The 23,013-nt window shown below is 39.8% G+C and overlaps 1 protein-coding gene and 1 long non-coding RNA gene across 6 annotated transcripts in view; both read left to right on the top strand.

Annotated features, from left to right (window-relative positions):
- LOC308642952 overlaps nt 1-23,013 on the top strand; it is a 1,001,730-nt gene that overhangs the window by 5,613 nt on the left and 973,104 nt on the right. The gene's annotated exons all lie outside the window — the stretch shown is intronic.
- Nucleotides 8,932-9,964, top strand: LOC308642865 (cAMP-regulated phosphoprotein 19-like). The gene has a single exon (XM_081282241.1). It carries the CDS (start codon nt 9,375-9,377, stop codon nt 9,663-9,665), a length of 291 nt encoding a protein of 96 aa, XP_081138367.1. The 5' UTR covers nt 8,932-9,374; the 3' UTR covers nt 9,666-9,964.

Below are 23,013 nucleotides of genomic sequence, written 5' to 3'. Positions count from 1 at the left end.
CCACTATGAATCAGCCTCCTTATATCAGAGAAAACATTTAGCATTTGTTTTTTTTTTTTTTGATTGGCTTACTTCACTTAGCATTATATTCTCCAACTCCATTCACTTACTTGCAAATGCCATGATTTTATTCTCTTTAATGCTGAATAGTATTCCATTGTTTATATATACCACATTTTCTTTATCCATTCATCAACTGAAGAGCATGTAGGTTGATTCCACAGTTGAGCTATTGTGAATTGTCCCAGCCCTTTTTAAAAATATTTTATTAGAGACAGGGTCTTACTGAGTTGCTTAGGGCCTCACTAAGTTGCTGAGGCTGGATTTGAACTTGTGATCCTCCTGTCTCAGCCTTCTGAGTTGCTGGGATTACAATTATTATTATTTTGAAAAAAAAGTGTAACTTGACTGTTAGTCATCACACAGTATGCAACAAAATTAATTAAAATTTACTGTGCAACTTCTATTACAATCTTGGAGTAGACAATTTATTTATTTTTAAGGAAGATACAAATCACCAATTATGAAAGGAAAAAAAATTAATAACTTTACCTCACCTCAAAAAAAAAATGTTAAGGATATGTCAAGCATGATGTTGTATGCCTGTAATCCCATTGACTTGTGAGGCTGAGACAGGAGGACCAAAAGTACCAGACTGGCCTCAGCAACTTAGTAAGACTCTGACTCAAAATAAACAAATTGGAAAAAAAAAAGACAGGGGAGTTGGGAGATCTAGTTCAGGAGTAGAATGCCACTATGTTCAATCCCCGGGACCAAAAAATAAATAAAATAAAGAAATTAGGGGCTGTAGCTCAGGGGCAGAACTCTTGCCTAGCATTTGTGAGACTCTGGGTTCAATCCCACACCACATAAATAAATAAAGAAATAAAATATAGGTATTGTATCCATTTACGACTAAAAACATTTAAAAAATTAGTGAGCTGTTGCATATGTTAATTAGCTTATCTAGCCATTTCACTCTGTGTGTGTGTGTGTGTGTGTGTGTGTGTGTGTGTATTAAAAACAAAACAAAAACAGGAGACAAAACCAGTCTTGCAGAGCTGAGAAGGGATATATGTCACAATGAGAAATTAACTGTCATCTAAGTAAAATTAAATCAATAAAATAATTATTAAAACTAAAACTTCTTCTTTTGAAAAAGAAAGTTTAAAAATACTGAAAAGGAAAGTCACACATTGGAAGAAAATATGCTGAAACAGATATCTAAAAAAAGACTTTAATCCAGAATGTATAGAATACTCTTACACCTCAATAGTATGACAGACAACCAGTAAAAACAAGACAATAGATTTGAACACATTTCTCGAAGATGTATGAATGACCCATAATCAAATGAACTGAGAGATGCTCAATATCATAAATCATTAGAGCAATTCAAATTAAAACCACAGTGAGTGCTGGGGTTGTAGCTCGGTGGTAGTGCACTTGCCTAGCAATGTGAGGCACTGGGTTCAATCCTCAGCACCACATATAAATACATACATACATACATACATACATGAACTACTACTGTGTACCCCCTAAACTGATAAAGTTTAACAAAAACAAAAACCAAACCACCAAATGTTAGTCAGATTGTGGATTCACTAGAGATTATTCATATATTACTGATTGGAATGTAAAATTGTACAATCACTTTGAAAACAGTTTAGTAAAAAAAAATTAAAATAAACTTAGACAAACATTACCATATGACTCAGTAATTTTACTTCTAGGTACTTACCCCAAATAATTTAAAAATATGTATTCACACCAAGAATTACATAAGAATTCTCACAGCAGCTTTATTCATAATAGCCTCACACTATTAATAACCCAAATGTCCTTCAACAGATGAAATGATAAATGTGGTATGTGAATTCAATAGAGTACTTTTCAACAACACACACAATAACATGAATGACTATAAATACATGGCTGAGCGGAAGAAGTAAAGATTGTAAGAATCCATTCATATGAGATTCTAGAATAGGTAAGTCTATAGTGACAGAACAAGTCCAAGGTACTTGGGTGGGAGGACCTATGTAGAAAGAGGAATAGGGAAACATTTTTGTGGTATATAGCTCATTACATTTCCACAATCAAGGAAAAATGCACTAAAGTGGGTATATTTTATTTATTATGGGTACAACTATACTTCCAATAAAGTTGATTTAAATAGTAAAAATGTGTAGTCTCTGAAGAATCCTTCCTAGGGACAAGAGCCATCCTTAAGGACACAAAAATACATTTACAAGGCAATAAAGATGAAATAAATTGAAACATTTAGATTGTGCTCTGATTTCTGCCTTGCAAGTTGAAAGAATGTCTAGAGCAAGAGTGGGTATAAAAGTAGGCACATCTTTTATAGTTATTGTAGCTTTCAAATAGGATGTAGCTGCTAAACAAGACAATCTAACTGGGTGCCTTTCTAAGCTCATCCTAAATTCAGAGACTTGGACAACTACCATATCAGTCTGATTTGTCACTGTGGCAAAATGCCTGAGATAAACATATGAGGAGGAAAGGTTTATTTTGGCTTGTGGTTTCAGAAGTTTCAGTCCATGGTCAGTTTTGGGCAAGGCAGAACATCATGATGGAGAGTGCAAGGTGGAGCAAAGCTGCTCCCCTTCTGGCAGCTAGGAAGTGCATGAACGCATGCTCTTGTGTGCAAAAGAAGGGAGGAGAGAGAGAGAGAGAGAAAGGGGCTGGGGTCCTAATACCCCCCTTCAAGTCCACATCATGATAACCCAACTTCCTTTGAACTAGGCCCCACTTTCTAAAGGTTCCACCAGCTCCCTACACCACCATGGGCTGGGGACCAAGTCATCAACACATGGACCTTTAGGGGACATTTAAGATCCAAACTATAGTAAGCACAGAGGGAAAACTATAAGGAAACAGATCTGATGGATTCATTACAAAGGACCACCCAGCAAGATCCAAGCCATCCACAGTAATGCTTCAAGACTGCACATAGCTCAGAAATGTAGGGTAAGAATACGCACAACCTCAGATCAGGCAAATTACAAGGATATCTGCTCTCACCACTTCAAGTCAACATTATACTGCAGAATCTCATGAGAGCAATTAGTCAAGAAAAAATGAGTAAAAGACATCCAGATTGGAAGGGAAGAAAACTTTCTCTATGTAGATGACATGATTCTGGATAGAGAAAATCTTGAGGGACAAATACTATTAAAACTAATAGTTTCAGCAAGGATGCGGGATATAATCTCCATATATAAAATTCACAAAGAATTTCTAGGGTATACATTCAATAAAAGAAGTACATGATTTATACAATGAAACTACCATTAAATGGAGTTTAATGGTCCTGGGGCACATGCAAAAGGATAAAGTTGGTCCCTATCTCACACCATTTACAAAAAATTAACTCAATTTATCAAAGATCTAGACTATAAAACTCTAGGAGGAAACATTAAGTATCAATTTTTGTGACCTCAGGTTAGGCGAAGATTTCTTAGACATGATGCCTAAAGATTATGCAACATACAAGAAATAGATGTGTTGGCTTTCTTCAAAATTAAAACATTTTGTGCCTCAAAGAGCATCATCAAGGAAATGAAAAAAAAATAACCCACAGAATAGGAGAAAATATTTGTAAGTTGTATGTCTGATAAAGGCAAATTATTTAGAATATATAAGGAATATATAAGAATATATAAGGAAATCTCAACATAAAAGACAAGCCATTTAAATAAAATAAACAAAGGATTTGAAAAGACATTTTTTCGGGCTGGGGATGTAGCTCAAGTGGTAGTGCGCTCGCCTGGCATGCGTGCGGCCCGGGTTCAATCCTCAGCACCACTTACAAACAAAGATGTTGTGTCCGCCGAAAAACTAAAAAACTAAAAAATAAATATAATAAAAAAGAAAAGACATTTTTCTAAAGAAGGTTTGCCAGTGGCCAATAAGCACATGAAAATATGGCCAACACCAGTAGCCGTGTGGAAGTGCATCACAAAACCAGAAAGAGATACTACTTTACTAAGATGGCTATAATAAAAAAAAGGCATACAAGTGTTGGGCAGGATGTGGGGAAATTCTAACCCTTAGACATTGCTGGTGGGAATGAAAAATGGTCAAAATTGCTGTGGAAAGCAGTTTGATAGTTCCTCAATAGTCAAACCCAGTCACCATATGAGCTAGCAATCATATTTCCAGGTATATACCCAAGACGAAAACACGTGAGCACACAAAAACTTGCATGAATATTTAGAGTAGCATCATTCTCAATAGTCAAAATGTAGAAATAACCCAAATGTCCATTCACCAAGGAAGGGATAACAAAAGTAGGATACTCATACAATGGAAAATTATTTGGCCATAATAAAATATCATAGATCTCATGATAATACAGTTCTGATATATGCCACAACATGGATGAACTTGGAAAACATTATGCTAAGTGAACGGACTAGACAGAAAAGGCCACATAGTATATTATTCCATTTACATGAAATGTACAAAATAGGCAAATCCATACTGTCAGTAAGTACCTTGGTTTTTTCCAGGAACTAAGGGGAGTAAGAATGGGCAATGACTACTAATGGGTCTGTAGGAGTTTTTTTTTTTTTTTAAACATCTTTTTTCTTCCTTTTTTAGGTCTTGAAAATATTCTGAAATTTGATAATTGTGAGGATTGTATAACTTTGGAATATACTGAAAACAACTGAACTGTTAAAAAAAAAGTGTTGGGGGGGGGCGGTAGGGAATAAGGATATCCATTCAGCTTTCACCAATTATTTCAATGCATATAATTATTCTTTGTAAAACTTAAAAAGAGAAATGGAAAAGAAAGACACTATTTCCAATAGAAGTGAGTCCAGTTCCTGCCATCACATTTGGGAAACTTCTCCCTCCTAAGGGCATGGGTAGACACAGGAGGAATGTCCTTGCCCTGTGCCATTAACAACTGGTCTTCAGCCAAGAATCAGCCTGCCTCTTGCAGGGAAGACAACTTGCTTAACTCTATCCACTAGCCAGAAAGTATGTATTTTTTATTTACCTGACCCTTAATTATAAGACATTGGTGTGCCAAATCATTCCATGGCCCTCAACAACCCAGCTATGCACAATTCTTCTTGTGAAAAGGTTTAGCTTTTAGGGAAAGAGATAGATCTCATGAGAGTTTTATGTGATTGGATTTTTTTAGACATAAAAGAAGTACAAGTTCAATTGTATTATATGGCTCTCCAGGATCTCGAGTCCTGGAACAATTTAGAAATCCCTTGACTATAAAGAAGTAATTAAATGCTTGTTTCTGACCATGGCAGCTCTGAGGATACAGTCAAGGTGACACAGGCCAAAATGTAACTCATTGTTATTGGATTTTTATGCTGTTATGGCCTTTAGCTTCTGTTTATCACTGTTAAGTTGGCACAAGTATGTGAAGCCTAGAGTCCCTGATAACACTCCTCCTAGGGGAACAGGGTCAGTCCTTGATTAAGTCTTGATTTTTTTAATATTAATTCATCTAAAATTCATTAGCAAAGAGGAATTGAAGAGACAACATGATTTAAAAATGTATGGTGCATAACACTCCTCAGACGTGAGGTTGTCTTCATTTTGCTGTTAAAAAATACCTTGGGGAACCTGATTCATGTAAAATTGTTGTTAAAAATGGTTATTGTTATTATTGAGTTAACAAATTTATTTCTGAGAATTCACAAATGGTGGTCTGGAAAGGCACTTTTCAGATAAAAATGGAAAAAAAACACTGAACAGTATATTTATATAACTTAGACTAGGGGTGTAGTTCAATGGTAGAGTTCTTGCCTTGCAAATGTGAGGCTCAGCACTGCAAAAAGATAAGAAAACAAACAAAACTATAAATGGACAAAAAGGAAGAACTTGTAGTGGAATCAAAGTATTTCAGCTAAAATAATTATGAAATCGAATATTATTTGGATTAATTGTGTTTAAACCACCAATTTTGTTTTCCATCATAGCTTCACTTCTATGCTGGTCAAAATGAACTATAATCAAATAATAGATAAGAAGCATAAATGCATTGAAGTATTTAAAGTATGAATAAAAGAAGGGGAGGACTAATTGGGCAATTTTCCATCTTGATTTGCAAACTGTTTTCTTTGATTAAAAAAAAAAGTTTAACTTCAGCCAGGTGTGGTGGTGCATGCCTGTAATCCCAGCAGCTTGAGAGGCTGAGGCAGGAGGATTGAAAGTTCAAAGTCAGCCTCAGCAAAAGTGAGGTACAAAGCAACTCAGTGAGACCCTGTCTCAAAATAAAATACAAAAAAATGGGCTGGGGTTGTGGCTCAGTGGTAGAATGCCCTGAGTTCAATCCCCAGAACTGCCCCCCCCCCCCCTCAAAAATGTTTAACTTCAAATTTAAGAATTTTTTATATTAATTCATCTAAACTTCAGGTCTGATAAAACTTTTAAATAATAAAACCAGGAAATTTAATTTAAATATTAAAGAATCTAATGTTGTGTTTGGTGTGGTTCATGCAGGTGGTTGGCTGGAGTACATGGGTCTCCTGGGCACAACCCTTCATCTGCCAATAGGTCAGATGAGGTCTCTTTATGTGGTGGTATCTAGACAGTGTTGGGAGATGGTGAGGGTGGAAACTTCCAGGCTTCTTGAGGTTTAGGTTCGAAAGTCCCACAGCATCCCTTCTGCTGAATCTACTGGCCAAAGAAAGTAAGGACCAGTGAGATTTCTAGGGATGTAGGAAAAAACTCCACCCTTGGAGGAAGAAATATCAAACTTATATTGCAAATTGGTGTACTTATAGGGAGGGATTGGAGGACTCTCTGTGACTAGCCTTTGCAAGCCCTGTGCCCCAGTCCTTATTTTCATGGTTCAAGAGACAGTTTTGTCATAAATTCCTTGTGCTGAGCATCAGGATGGGAGGAGAAAAGGAACTATAGCTGTGTCCCAGAAGTTGTACATGTTACACCCCCATCATGGATTAGAATTTAGTTATAAGGCTGGATCTAGCTAGAAGAGGGGCTAGGAAGTATAACCTTTGTTCCAGGTAGCCATGTGCCCAGGTAAAATGCATGGATTGTGTGTATGATAGAGAAGAATGGATTGTGGTGGGACATAACCAGTAGTATCTGCCAGATAGAATACATCATGTTTTGTGTCCATCCCATATGACAAAATGTTTTCAACTAATCCACATTTCTTAATTTCTACTTTCACTGTCACCACCCCAGTTCTGACTACTTCATCTCGGATCTAGATCACAGCCACACCCTTTTAATCCATCTTTCTGTCTCTGCTTGCATTTCTTTAACCCATTCTGCAGACAACCAGGATGTAAGCTTGAGCTTATCACTAGTTTACTTGAAACCCCTGAGTGATTTGTTTTTCCAATGGTCTCTGAATAAAAACTCAAATACTGACGAAGACCCGTCACAAGACCACAGGTGATCTGGTCCTTACCTGTTCCATGACCTCATCTCATGCTGCTTTCCACCTGGAACCTGCTCTCTCTCCAGGCATATCATATTTTTCTCAGTTCCTCTCTCAAGCACTGTCTGATTTGGGGGGCCATAGTAGAGGTAACTCACCACACCCCCATCTTCTTCAAGAGCTTGTAATCAATTGGGAAGAAGACTCATGGGTCAGACCACAGAGATCCAAGTATCCGATTTTTCTTCAAGACACTGGACTGAGAACAAGATTATATGTGCAGCTATAATCGTACTTTCTTGGGAGCCAAAATTTTCTTGTAGAAATACAAGGACTAAGGAATAGGGGTTTCATCTCTACTTACATCAGGTTCCTTTCTGTTTTATTTCTTGATGTTTCCAGAAACTACTAAATAATTCGCCTAATGATAAAATGTCATATTTTATAGTACCAGTTTCTTTCTTACTATAGTTCCTAAAGAAGTGTGGAAACACTGAGGTTTTTTTTCCCTCCCTTTTACAACTTATGGGAAGTTTATCACTTTTTCAGTTTACAGGAAATTTATTGTTGTTACACTGAGTCATTTTCTCAGGAAATCATTAGCTTTTTCAGGAGAAATCTGATAGTTGAAACATATAGCCAAATACCAGTCCATCCCAAGAAAAATAAACAAACCTACAGTGCAGTAGGATTCAATCTTGAGTTCAGGATTAGATTTTGTTAAGTTATACTTTTGAACGTTTATTCATCGAATACAAACAAATTTGAGTTTTAACTTCTAATCATTTCTCCCTGAAAAAAAGCCATGAGCTCTTCAATGAAAAATGTGGTTTGACTATCCAAGGCTTAAATATGTAGCAAAAAGTGAATTGCTCTGCTATTTGCACTGTGACCCTACGAGTCTCTAGGGCAGGTGGGGATGTTCCTGAGCCAGGGAAGGAGACAGAGGCACCCACGTGGGATGACTTGTCAGAATTAGACCCTAATACTGCTGGAAAAGTGAACTCCTTGCCTCTTGCCTGAGACCACTTTTGATTCTGGATGGTCTCATTGGGCACATGGGGAGAACCCATAGCGTCAGTTAGAGCTGTGTTCCATGTGACAGCAATCAAATTGACCTAGAAGAGGAAATTTCAGAGGGAGGGCTGGCTTCAGTAATGTCTTGATGAAGGAGGTCAAGCAGTGTCACCAGGACCCTTCTTTCTTTTTTGGTCTTTTGGTCTACATTCTCCGATTTGCCTTATTTTCAAACAGGCTTCTTGGTTGTGGTAGTCATTTAGTCACTTCAAATCCAATGATAAAGAGCAGAGATAGTCCGTGCCTAAGTCTTATTGTATCCTATTGGTTCTGGGTGAGTCACTAGGTTGCCATGGCTACATGTTACACCATACCTTGGTCAGGAGCTCCACTACTGGGGTAGGCTGGAGGCAATTCTCCAGAACCCAGGATTCGGTAGGAGCCCACAGGGGCATCTTCAGCTTCTCTGGCAGAATGGTGGCTTTGGTTTTACTGTCCTGCTAAGCTTTCACATAGTGTGGGAGAAACACGCCTATAGGAAGAAATCAGGCTGAGTGGGAAAAGAAGGACAGATGCTGGGTGGGGAAAAACATGCCCCACATGCCTGTATTTTAGTAGCCTGTTCATATTTGCAATCACGATTGTTAAGAGAATCTTCAGATTTTTCTTCCAGAGCCAGGCTAGCAGCTCCAGATATGGGGGATGAAGTTGGAAAAGTCTGGAGCAGCTGGGTCCACTTTATAAGCACCTCAGCAACCAATCTGTATCAGCATTGGATCAGCTGGGAGCCCAAGAGACCCACCAGTCCTGGCAGCCATGCTGAAGAGCAAAGTTCAAGATCTAGACCCAACATGCTTCCTTCGCTTCCTTCGTGACCTAGAGAAGACAGAAAGGGGCTGGGCAGAGGGAACACTATGCCGAGGCGGCCTCGGCGGAGGAGCAGAAGGAAATGGAAGATAAAGTGACTAGTCCAGAGAAGGCTGAAGAAGCAAAATTAAAAGCAAGGTATCCTCATCTGGGACAAAAGCCTGGAGATTCCGATTTTTTAAGGAAACGATTGCAGAAAGGGCAAAAATATTTTGATTCTGGGGATTACAACATGGCAAAAGCAAAGATGAAGAACGAGCAACTTCCTACTGCAGCCCGGGAAAAGACAGAGGTCACTGGTGACCATATTCCCACTCCACGGGACCTTCCTCAACGGAAACCATCCCTTGTTGCTAGCAAGCTGGCTGGCTGATTAAAAGAGCTGACCTGCATGAATTTTCTAATTCCCATTATTTCTCCTCATATGTTACTTACCCACTTTTTATTCCTTTCATTCACTAAGTCATTTAAATGAGACTGACGGCTTTGCAGGTAGTGATAGTGTGTGCTGCTGTTGTAAGGGAATATACATGTGTAGAGGTTTTGATTAGTTTTAACAGTGCACTAATGAAAAGGACATGTTAGAGCAACATAAGTAATCTACATGAAAATATTTGTATATATCACCTAACTCCTAATATAGGTTCCAACAAGTAATAAGCAAATTTTACAATTTTAATGTTTTGCCTTCCTCGCTTATCTTAATTATAGCTGTGTATGTTACTCTTATTTAATGTAACCTCTGTATTGATTTCTTCTGGATTTTCCTTCTGGGTTTTATCAAACAGAAGTTTAAGCCACAAGTTTGAAGAAAGATCACAGATTCAAATGAAAATAGGAGGGGCTTTGAAAGATTTGTATAACTGTGCTTGAACTTGAATGGCCTTAAACCTGTTTCAGCTTTAACAATATAATTTTACTTGGGCAATATTTGGTGTAACTTATGTGACTTCAGTGCTTAACAGCTGCCATTGAAGCTAGTATTCTTATTTAGTTTTGTAGTGTTAAATACAAATGTGAATGAAGTATGCAAGTGCATCAACTGTTGAATTCACTTTTGTGCCATTTTTGTAAATACAGTAGTTTTGCACACACACACACACAAACACAAAAAGACAGAAGGCCAGTGTATCCAGCCTGTGGTCCTCAGCTTCATTAAGTTGCTCTATCACATCACCAATGACAACTGGTATATTAGCATCAACCCTTGATTCAAAGGAAATTCAAACTGTAGAAATAGAGTATTCTGGGGAAGTAAGAGAGTTAATAAGAATTCAATATAATTTAGAAGCCAAAAATATTAATAAAGCTTTTTACAATGTAGGTTTTCAATGTGCTCATATTCTTTTTTTTTAAATATATATATTTTTAAAGAGAGAGTGAGAGAGGGAGAGAGAGAAAGAGAATTTTAATATTTATTTTTTAGTTATTGGCGGACACAACATCTTTGTTTGTATGTGGTGCTGAGAATTGAACCCGGGCCAGCGCGCTACCGCTTGAGCCACATCCCCAGCCCAGTGCTCATATTCTTTAAAAAATTTTTTTTAATTGTAGATGGACACAAATCTTAATTTTATTTATTTATTTTTATGTGATGCTGAGGATCAAATCCAGTGCCTCACCTGTGCTAGGCAAGTGCTCTACCTTTGAACTATAACCCTGGCCCTGTTTATATTCTTAATAGTAGTAATGTCATTGTGTATGAGAAGAATTTAGTTTTATTAGTCAGGATTGGCCAAGAGAAGTAAGGGAGAGAGTTTTTTTCCCCCCAAGGCTGGAGCTTTGTAACCCTTAACCTTAAAGCTATCTAACCTTCTAGAATTGTTTTCATTTTACACTTAGCTCAGTTGGAGCAAGAAGTATTGTATAAACTTCCTTCAACCACTGACAAAGCAGAAACCTGCAAAGAACTCTATTCTTTTTAAGGCCCAGACTTTAGTAGAAGATAGAACTATACTATTTCTGCTTTAAAAGAAGAATGTTCTTTTTCCTATTTAATAGTTTATAATGATTTCAATGCTAGAGGACAGGTTCAAGATTTAGTAGGGGATGCTGAGGTATGTATAACCAGGGTCCATAGTTGCAAGCTTATAACATGTATGGTGTAGTCTTACGGGATTTCTGGTACTAATGCAAAACGAGGCTTGGAAACCAGGCAGAAGAAAGGGAGGTTGGTAGCAGCATGAAAAACAAGTCCTAAGCCCAGTCTGATGATAACTTTCCTAACTTGGCCACTCAGTTCTGCTGCCACTGGACACTGGATACCATTGGATTTGGTCTATCAAATGCAATACTTAGTTATACTGGAATTTCAAACAAATGAAGCTTTTTAGTGCCAATATGTCCCATGCAATATTTGGGGCATACTTATACTCAAAAAAAAAAATTACACAGAAAATGATTTGTTGTTTATCTGAAATTCTAATTTCACTGGGCTGCCTGTATTTTCACGTTAAATCTGACAGTTCTGTTCTGGATGTCCCATTGCCATTGCCACCCCTGTCCTTGGAAACTAGCCATCATCTGCCACTCAGATGAATTTCCCAGGTGGTCCCTGGCTTTTTGGTTCATGGGTTCTGAAATGAACTTGACTGAGACAGATATGTGTCCTCAGAGGAGCATCTGCTACAAGCCCCTGCTCCAACTGTGAGGGAGGTCAGAGAGCTCACAGGGCTGTTAGTGGGAAGTGGCCTCTGTCCTCTCCTGTGTCTTAAATTTTTCAAAGATGGAGGGGGGAACAGCAGGGAGGTTTAGATATGAGGGCAGAGGGATACCAATGCCGCATTCCTCCTCTTTGTTATTATTCAGTATCCTGTGAGTTGGGGGCCAGGCATGGTTAATATAATTCTCTTTTCCGGTGGCTGGTTTAAGAATCCAAACCTAAGCCAGCTAGCAGGTGGCATCACTCTGGCTAAGGTTGTTTCAGAATTGTAAACATGATCTAAACTGGGCCAATGAGCTATGAGTCTGTTAAAAAGGTCTAGGGAAAGTTACCTTATTACTGATAACCTGCATAAAGAAAAGATCTCGTTTTCCTATCACATATTGTTTTATGTCCTGGTGAATCCAGGAAATCCTTGTCGTCTTGTTTCCAGTTTGAGATGAAGAACAAAGAGAGAAAATAAGGGCAGAAAGCATCTGAGTATTTACTGAGAATGGAGCTGGAACCATTGACTTCCCTGAAGCCTGTCCTACATCTGGACATCAGCTCTGTGCACTGACATGTTTTGATTTGGCTCACACAGCTTCAAGTTGGGTGCTCCGGTGCTTATAGCCAAAGACAGCTCCACAGAAAAAAGGATTCGTGAATGTATGAGGCAGCTTCAAAACTTATCATTTATTAAACGCTGAAAGTGTAGCCTAATGTTGTTTTGATTGAATTGGAAATTGTTATTATGAAATGGTGAGACAAAGATTAGTATTTAAATTAATGCAACACAAACAACAGGAGATCTGCTTCATTAAGTCAGGGAAAAGAAGCAGTTTATAATTATTGCCAGATTCTTGCTCTTTTTGCCTGAATGACCAGAGGATGAGGCAGCCTCTCAGGGAGAGAGTACCCTCTGAGGAGAGAGACATATTTAAATTTCTGGAAAGGCCTACAGTGCAAATATAAACAGGATTTTGAGAACCCGGCCCTCCCCCTCCTCCATCTTCATGTGGCAGACAGCTGTGCTTTGGCCAGCCTCACAGCCATTCCTACGTTTTTGGTACTAGCATCTGCCTTTCCTTTGTATCACCCTGGCCTCCACCATTCTCCACCATCTTGTCAGGACCAGCCATCCAGACACACGTGTGCCCTCCACCACTGAGCACCAAAGGTGGGCATGTGGCTTCAGGCCTCTCAAACTCTCCCAAGAATTCAGATCTCTAGGGAGTGATGCAAGAAGGAAAATCCTTAGAGTCAGATTCCCAGAGATACCTGGTTTCTGTCCTTTCTGAGGTTTGATTCTAGGGTCCCCCATGGGCTCTGCTAAAGGTAGCTTAGCTGAGTGCTTAGCTGAGGTAGAGGTTTAGAGTGTGTCTTCTGAAGCTTCAGGTTTTGAAGTTTGGCTCTCAGTGTGGTGAGGTCAGCAAGTGATGGAACCTTGAAGAGACGGAGCCTAGTACAAGGTGGTTGGGATGTTAGGGGAATCACACTTGGAAGGGACTAAGTGGTTCCTGGTGGTGGACCCCCAGTAGCTCCACAAGAGGAATGGATGTAGAAGAGAAAGACTGACTCCTCCCCACTTTCTATGTTAGCTCTCTCTTGTGTGATATCTTGTGTGATTATTCCCCTCTTGCAGAACCCCCCACCATGATTTCATCTGCCATGACATAGTCATACAATGGGACCCTCACTAGAGTCAAACATATGTCAGTGTCATGTGCTTGGACCCAAAAAAACTATGAGTGAAATAAACCCTTCTCTATGAAGTACCCAGCTAATCAGGTGCTTTGTTATGTACCCAGCTAATCAGGTGTTTTGTTATAGCGGTGGAAATGGACTTATACAGTATGCCAGCAGAAGTTTCTGTTGCATGGTACCAAAAATCTTAGCCAGTATTCTCTACCAACAATCCTTGAACAAAACCAAATCTAAAGATGTAGGAGGTGTTCTCTAAGCATATGCAAATACAAGCCTCACGTACACCTGCTTATAGTAACTTCTATCATGTGTCTAAGCTATCAAATAATCAATTATTAGAAAAAAAACTTATTGAGAACTAAGGTGCATTTTGTTTAAAACTTATAGAGCACTTATTGTGTATAGAGGCATTGCTCATTTGCTTAATCCACATTGCAATATAGTGGTGTGAATATCATTATTATGCTCATTTTACAGATTTCAAAACTGAACCACAGAAAAGTTAAGTAATGCACTTAAGATCACACAGCTGGTAAACAACAGAGCCATGATTCAAACTGTGACAGTCTAACTTGAGTCTACCCACTTCTGTCTTGTCTACTTGGTAGAACTTGATCTTCAGAAGATGGAGACAAACTATAAAATCAACTCCTAACAAATAAGATTAGAAATATACAAAAGCATCTCAATGATAGAATGTTTTCTAGTCCAGAAGCAAGAAAGTTTAACAAAGGTGTCTGAAAGTCTCTGGGTTCCAACTGCCTTTTTTTTTTTTTTTTTTGGAGCTAAATAAAAACTGCTTAGGATTTCCAAGGGGAAAAATGTCCATCTAATTAGTTAGCAAGTGTGAACCAAGCCCAAACACCTGCTACTGTTTTTCTTTCATGGTTGCCAGGTGATCCATGAGCAGTCCTGGATCAAAAAGTAATTGTAATTGACACCCAGTATAATTAATTATATAATTTTAACTTCTTAAGTTCATTTCCATTAAAATGGGCCCATAAAACTGGGATATTTTCAAGACTGCCATGGAAAAGGGGGATAATAGGGGACCAGAGCCTTATTTATAGTTGACTCAGCTGTGAGTCATGTCCTCCACAGTGTGAATTCTCTCACCTTACCATCATTAATGCTAATAAATGTCTATGGAATTATGAACTCACTCATTCAAATTCATGTATTGAGTACCTACTAAGTGCTGAGTACTGGGGATGTGATAGTGGATAAGCAGACAGAATACTATCTTCAAGAGGTTGCTATTCTAGAGGGGAGTTGTAATCCCACCACTGCTCCATTGGAAAAGCCTGAATTCTCCAGGCTCCTGATTATTATCATCACTATGTAGAATAAACGAATGAGGCTGGGCATGGTGCACATGCCCAGCAACTGGGGAGACTGAGACAGGAGGATATCAAGTTCAAGGGCAGCCTGGGCAACTTAGTGAGACTCTGTCTCCAAATGAAAAATACAAAGCTGTGGGGGTGTAGCTCAGTAGCAGAGTACCCCTGGGTTCAATGTCAAGTACCATAAAAGAAAAAAAAGGAAGGAAGGAAGGAAGGGAGGGAGGGAGGGAGGATTGAGCTGTCTTTGGGGAGATATCATTTGGCTTGGTCTTTCCAGAGGCGTCCAAGGAGAGGGCACTGTGGCCAAAGACTGCTTTGTAGAGATGGTCATATCTGCTGGGTGATCATGAAGATTTATTATTATGTGTCCAAGATTTCATATGAACAAGTTGTGTGCTTCATATGTGCCCACGTACTTAATTCTCACAACAAACGAAGATCTACTAAATTCTACAAATTTGTTGATGTGCCTATTTTTATATCTTTGATTCTCTGAAATTGAGATATGTCTTACAAACCATGGCCTCTTATTATTGCTGTCAATGGGGCATGGTGTTAATGGGGTTGTTGCCTGCCAATGTTGCATCTGATCATAGCTGTTCATGGGGTGTGTGCATACATATGCGAGTGTGTGTGTGTGTGTGTGTGTATGCTCATGTTTGTGGTGCTGGGGATTGAAATCAGGGCCTCACACATGCTAGGCAATCACTCTACCACTTAGTCACATTCCTAGCCCCTATCTTTACATTTCAATTAAATTATGAACATTGCTGATACTGCATGTGTTTGGCTTATTTGTTGATTACGATATTATCCTGATTCTTGTCTGAATCCTTCTGTTGACACCTACTGGTAAAATCATCTTACAGAACAGGGTGTCCATGTCATGGAAGAAAGTCTCCTAGATGGGGCAGGGAGTCAGGAGAGGTAGCATCATGGAGCACTTTAAAGAATGGTAGTTCACTAACCCTATTGATGGAAAGAGGGTAGTTTTGTTTGGAAAAATGTTGAGGGCCACGGCCGAGTCCGGATGACGCATGGCATTTTTGCCAGAAGTAGTGGTTGAGAGGTGACGCTAGAGAGCCATTAAGATGATGACTTTTGAGTTCTGGCGGAGTTCCCGTTGAATTCCACTCGAGTTCTTGTGGGGATTCCCGGAGAGTTCCCATTGGTTGGGGAAGTGCCTGAGGAGGGATTTTCCGGTTGTTGGTTCCTGGAGGAGCCGCATGGCGTTCGTTCGGGGGAGTTCCCAGGAGCGTGTGTGGAGTGTGCTGGTGGAGTTCAGAAATAAAGTTTGTTCCTGCTTCAGTGGCTTGTCATTTGTGCCCAGCCAGACTGCGGCAGAAAAATTCCAAGCAAGCATTGTATTCTAGTTTGATAGGTTTGTTTTTCTTTTAGGACAGATGATGTGTATTACCATAAAGAGCATCTTAGATTCAATGAGATTGCAGATTACCTCCAGGAAGCTGATGCACAATAATGTGAATTAACTTACCTCAAATTCCACAGCTAGAAATGGCAGGGCCAGGATTTAATCCTGAACTTGTGGTTTCAGTCTTGAAACTCCATTAACCATTGTCTCATACTGCCTCTCAGTATGGATGTGGCTGGTTATCACAGTCTGATTTACCTAGTCAATCAGTATTCATTGAGTGCCTACTGTATACCAGACATTGGCATATACAAAAGTACAGTGGTGAGTGAGACAGAATTTGGAACTATCCCCATGAAGTGCATAGATTAATCAGGGAATAATCAAATAATTGCGGGAATAGATGTCAATTTGCAACTGTGCAATAAAAGGCAGGAAGCCTGTTGTAAGGGTCCTTTTACAATCTGGAAAGTCAAGGAAGTCTTCCTGAAAGAAGAGTCTTTTGAGTTAACGTGAAATGGGCAATGAGTGGGCAGGGAAGAACACCCCAGAAAGAGTAAGTGGTGTGTTAAGAAGGCCCAGTGGTGGGAAAGAACTTGGAGTGTTTTCAAAATGGAAAAAAGCCAGTCTGGTGTGTGTGTGTGTGTGTGTGTGTGTGTGTGTGTGTGTGTAGGTTAGAGGGTTATAAGATGATGGTAGAGAGCTAGCTGGGGGTAAGATCACACATGGCTCGGAGTCTTGTTAAGATTATAGACTTCATCCTGAAAGCAATGGTACTCACCCAAAGGTTGATGGTCACCATTATTGCTCCCTGGATCTCATTCCATTTCAATAAATCTGAAACTACTCCAAGGCTGATTGACACTCTATGGAAAGGAATAATTTTCCTGAAAGACCTTGATAGGCAGCTATTTATTTATAAGGCATTATTATTTCCCCTACTACTACCTTCTCTGACTGAATATATGATGAAACTTACCCATAAATAAGAGATGTTTATATAATTCTCAGATTTCTAAATTACTATGCATAAAAAGATAGTTTAAACAAAGCTTATTTGACTATGTGTAACAGGTGGAAAGTATGCAGTGCAGCAAGATCATCTATATTTATATTATATTATATATATATATAAATATGGAATGCTAAAGGAAAAAGTCAAATATGCCTCTTTGAAATAATTAAATATGGAATGCTAAAGGTCTGTCACATTTTAATTGATTATACATAATTAATTATATTATGTAGCTTGATGATACATAAAATAGTAAATTTATAGTTGGTATGATCTCAGATTTAATGATGTAGAATGTGAACAAGTCACGTTCCTAGAAGCAGAGCCTAACACAGATATTGGGGTTTTGTGTTAGTTTATTTTCTGTTACCATAACAAAATACCTGAGGCTGAATTCTTTACTTACAAAAGGTTTATTTAGGTCACAGTTCTGGAGGTTCCAGGGCATGCTGCTGATTTCTGCTCTGCTCTGGTGAAGGTCTCATTGTGGATGTCATCACAATGCAAAAGTGCATGTGTAAGGAGAGACCACAAGGAGAGAAAAGAAGCCAGAGCTTCTTATCTGGGAAGGGGCTGGTCCTGTGACCTCTCTCTAGGGTCACCCCCTCTTCACATTGCCACGTGGAGGACCACGCTCCCAATACATGAACCTCTGGGGGACACACTCAAACCATGTCTAAGCCATGTAAGTTCATAAAATGTGTGGCCTTCTGAAAAAGCCTGTGAGAGAGGATCTGAAACAGGAGATAGGAAGACAAAGAGCCAAGCAAGGTCTTGCTCAAGACTAACTTCTGGTAAACTCATAGAGGTTGGCTCTGAAGCCTGAGCTCCATCACGGCTTCTCCATTTAGGCAATAGGTCTTCTATATCCCTCCAATTCAGGCACTGACCATGGACTGCCTTTGGAAAGGTTGTGGCCCCCAGGGCCAAGCATTCTGGTCAGCAGAGGGTCATCTTCCTGGGAGAAGGGGGCAGCTGGGAACCACCAGGAGGCAGTAGTCACAGCAACCAGTTGTTGGCTCCGGACTTGGTTCAGAGGGTGTGGAGGGCCGTCACAGCATCTATGACCACAACCTTGTTCAGCTTCGTGGTTCAGAGAGTCCACAAAGTAAAAAACAGCTACTCTGAGAAATGTAGTCATTCCTCATGCTAAAACCATGAGAAATATGTCCTCAATAATATCCTTAGAGTAGCCTTGGCCACCAAGTGTCCTAGGACTGACACCTAGGAGCTCTCTTGATGACAGGGCTGTCAGAGACTATGAGAAGTCACATCTGCCAGAGGCAGAGCTATTCTGATATGTATGTGGCAGATTTGGCTCTTGGAATAACCCAGAATTTCAGATTCTATCCAGGGGGCAGCCCAGAGGTGAAACCATAGAGTGGTTTCCCATCTCCTCCGGTCCCTGCTTTACCTTTCTAGAATCTTCTCTCTCCTCTTAATGGCCTTTCCTCTATAAAACAACTCTCCTCTTGCTCGGATTTTTGACGTTGAATCTTTTCCGGGATGTTTCTTCTTTCTTTCTCTCCCACTCCCCATCTCCTCAAGGAATTTACCTTTAAAAATTTTTAAATCTGGGGGGGATTTAATATGATGCACTTGGGCATATTTGCCCTTTGAAGACCACTGGTGATTGAAAGTATTTGGAATATTTTAAATCATGTAATATAGATAACCTTTTCATACAAACAGCATACACAAGAAGGTCAGATAAGGAAACAGCAGAGAAAAGTCTGGAAGATCTATTTCTGCCGGCTCACTTTGCCCACCAACCAATCTGGACCCTCATTCTTAGGTAATTCTTCCTCTTTCTTCCTGTATCTTCATTTTCTTTTTATAAAACAAAGAGTGGCTGAGTGGATGGCATTTCCAGGCCAGGTCAAGGACACAGAGAAGGGTGCAATAATTATAATATATTAATTTTCCTCTTTGCACTGATAACGAGAGAAACAGTAATGACACAACCAAGCATTACTGAATGTTGCCAGGCCCCTTTCAGCTCCAAGCGTTTTAGAAAGGGAGATGTCAGTTGCCTTTCTGGTAAATAAGAGCTAAACCTCAATCTTTGGATCCTTCTTGACAGGATCAGTTTGAACACACATCTATACTGACCTAGAATAAGTGCTATGCTTAGAAAAATCATAATATGACTAAAGTAGACTTTCATAGACCTGGTGAGCACTGGAGAGACTGTGGCTTAATTAAATTAAAAAAAAATTGTATCACAGTAAATTGTCCAATGCTACTGATTTCAAAAAGAGGCTTTGGGGTAAGAGTGACATGGTTATAAAGGCAGGTGCCAATGAGGACTTTGCTAGGTTCAAGTTAAGGTATTTTAAATAAGAAAAAATAAGTTTAATGATAACTGCAGTTAAATTAAGCAGGAATGAATAAGGGCTAAGCTTGGAGAATGGCTTCTACCTGGTGAGAGTTCACTTGCTAAAAGCAGATTATCAACAACTGCTGTGGTTTGGATTTGGAATGCCCTGGCCGTGATGTTCTGCCTTACCTCAGGGCCAGAGCAATGGAGCCGGGTGGATTGAACCATGGATTGAAACCAGGAGCCTGAAATACATTTTTCCCCCTCTAAGTTCTTGTCAGTTATTTTGGTCACAGCAATGAAAAGCTGACTAACACAATCAGTTTGAATTTGTACCTGGGCAACTGTTGAGAAGGGCAGCTACCATCTTTGTTCAGGTGTGACCACAATGGTGAGTGTCCGTGGTCAGAGCACATATTCAATAGGACATCATTTTTTTTTTTTGGGTGGGGGGGCGGTACTAGGGATTGAACTCAGGAGCACTCAGCCTCTGAGCCATATCCCCAGCTCTATTTTGTATTTTATTTAGAGACAGAGTCTCACTGAGTTGCTTAGTGCCTCGCTAAGTTGCTGAGGCTGGCTTTGAACTTGCGATCCTCCTGCCTCAGCCTCCCAAGCAGCTGGGCTTACAGGTGTGCAACACTGCACCTGGCTCAATAGGACATCTTGATGGGAAATGTGGGAAGATCAGGTTTTATGCCCAAACAAACAATTTTTTGCTATTTTAAGAAGTGATTACTTCTTTTTCTTTATTTTCTTATTTGTCCACACTTAATTTATCAATGATTTATGAAAGACAGTACAGAGTTTACTAGTCACTTACACAGTTTAGTTTTTTGCCACACTTTACCCTTCCGTGGTTAAACATTGTCAGGTTTATGAAAAGCACTAAAACACTGAGCATTTAAAAACTTCAGTTTATTTGGCTGTCTTTGGGATGCCCAACCACTTTATTATACTTTAAACCAGAGACTGTTGGGGAATATAAAAGAAGAAAGGAAGGAAGGAAGGAAGGAAGGAAGGAAGGAAGGAAGGAAGGAAGGAAGGAGGAAGAGAATAAAGAAAGAAAGAAGAAAGTCAAAGTGTTCAGTAAGATTATAATCTGGTAGGAAAAGTTGAAATGAAAAGACAATCTTCCTCATCACCCCCGTCATTACCACTCTTGAATACCTGTTAGGGGCGGGTACCACACAAAACACTGCACATTATCTCATTTAGTGCTCTCGATGATGTTTTTGGAGGTAGCCATCGTAACCTGGCTTACAAATGAGAAAACTGAGCCCTGGGAGGCCTCTGGCTCTGCAGTGACTGAGTCGCAGCTGCATCCTGAGGTCTTTCTGATCTCAGAGCTTGTGATTCTTTCATTCCTGCATGCTGCCCCCACAGGAAAGCTTCAAAACCAAAGACAGTGATTAATTGGCAGCTTGATTAATAGAGACAGAGCCAGTCCCAGCATGGAGGAGATTCATTCCTGGCTGCTGCTGCTGTTTATTGTGTCTGCATTTGGGCCGACTATTAGTTCTCACCCTCCTAATATGATCTGTGTGGGGGCAGATTAGAGCCTTGTAAAGTGCACAGAAGCCTTGCAGTGTGTGAGTTGTTATTATGTGTTACAGGCAAGATAATGAGAACTATAGACACTTTTGCTCCTTCCCGTAGGACCAGTTTATAGATTATAGAATCTGAGCACATTATCTTTTCTCCTTACATCTCTACCTGCATTTCTAGGTAGTAACAGAAATGGATTCCTGATTGCATTTGGAATCCTGGAGTCATTCATTCAGTCATTCATCTAACCAATATTTACAAGTCTCCACAAAATACCTGCTAATATCCTGGGCACTGCACACACAAAGATGGAAAACCACAGCCTTTGTCCTTAGGAAGTTGTCTCAATGGGAATAGACATAGGGTTTCCCAATTTAGAAATAACAAGCCCGGGAGGCACACTTAATCTATTCACTTTTGGAATATTCTTCTTACAACACAATTTTTTTTTTATTATCACATCTTAAATAGAAGATGAATACTTACAAATGCAGGTGGAAGTGGAAGGGGAAAAGATAATGGGCTCAGATTTAGTGTATTCTATAATCTATTATGTTCTCAGAAGTAGAAATTATCTCCCCAAAGGATTACAATGAAAAAAAATGGATTTTATTTTGAGTTCTTACTTGGTATGTGGCTTAGCCAAGACTCAAAGGCCAAGCACTCTCTTTCTCTTGCCAATCTCTCCAGCAGGAGGAGCAACTATTAGAGAGATGATAAAGAGAATAAAAAGAAATGTAGAGGGACTGGGGATGTGGCTCAAGCGGTAGCGCGCTCGCCTGGCATGCGTGCGGCCCGGGCTCGATCCTCAGCACCACATACCAACGGAGATGTTGTGTCCGCGGAGAACTAAAAAATAAATATTAAAAATTCTCTCTCTCTAAAAAAAATGTAGAGGTGGGTACAAGGGAACTCTACAGTTTCTGCTCAGTTTTTCTGTAAACCTACAACTGTTCTAAAAATAACATTTTAATTTTCTAAAGTATACATATAAGAGTCAAATTAAGACTTTCAATTGTTCTTAAAGAAATTCCTGACTGGGCTCAGTGGTGCTGGCCTGTAATCTCAGCGGCTCTGGAGGCTGAGGCAGGAGGATCTTGAGTTCAAAGCCAGCCTCAGCAATGGAGAGGCACTAAGCAACTCAGTAAGACCCTGTCTCTAAATAAAATACAAAATAGGGCTGGGGATGTGGCTCAGTGGTCAAGTGCTCCTCAGTATGCCCCTCTCCCCACAAAAGAAATTCCTATTACCCTGAAATGGTCTCTCACGGTACCATCAGTTCACAGGCCACATTTTGTGAAGCACTGTTTAGTCCAAGTTTTGATTATCAGAAAGAAGAAGTGTCAAAAGAAGGAAGACGTGGGGCTGGGAATGTGGCTCAAGCGGTAGCGTGCTCGCCTGGCATGCGTGCGGCCCGGGTTCCATCCTCAGCACCACATACCAACAAAGATGTTGTGTCCGCCGGGAACTAAAAAATAAATATTAAAAAAAAAATTCTCTCTCTCTCACTCTTTCTTTAAAAAAAAAAAAAAAAGAAGGAAGATGTGTCAATTCTGCCCTTTGAATTGTTTCCTGTCCATGGCAGGAGGATGAAGTTTTGAGTCATTCCTCTTCCTGCCAAACCCCTTCATGCTCAGGCTCTCACCTTCATTTCCCCCTCCCCGCATTGCTCATGCACCCCAGGCATTATTTTCAAACTCTCGACTCTTCCCTGCATCTGGAACGTTCTTCCCCGTCTTTGCCCGTCAGACTACACTCATCCATCATGTGCATCA

This window comes from Spermophilus citellus (assembly GCF_964194105.1).
Source record: "Spermophilus citellus genome assembly, chromosome: 2".
NCBI classification, from domain to species: domain Eukaryota; kingdom Metazoa; phylum Chordata; class Mammalia; order Rodentia; family Sciuridae; genus Spermophilus; species Spermophilus citellus.
This window is presented reverse-complemented; position numbering and strand designations above follow the sequence as displayed.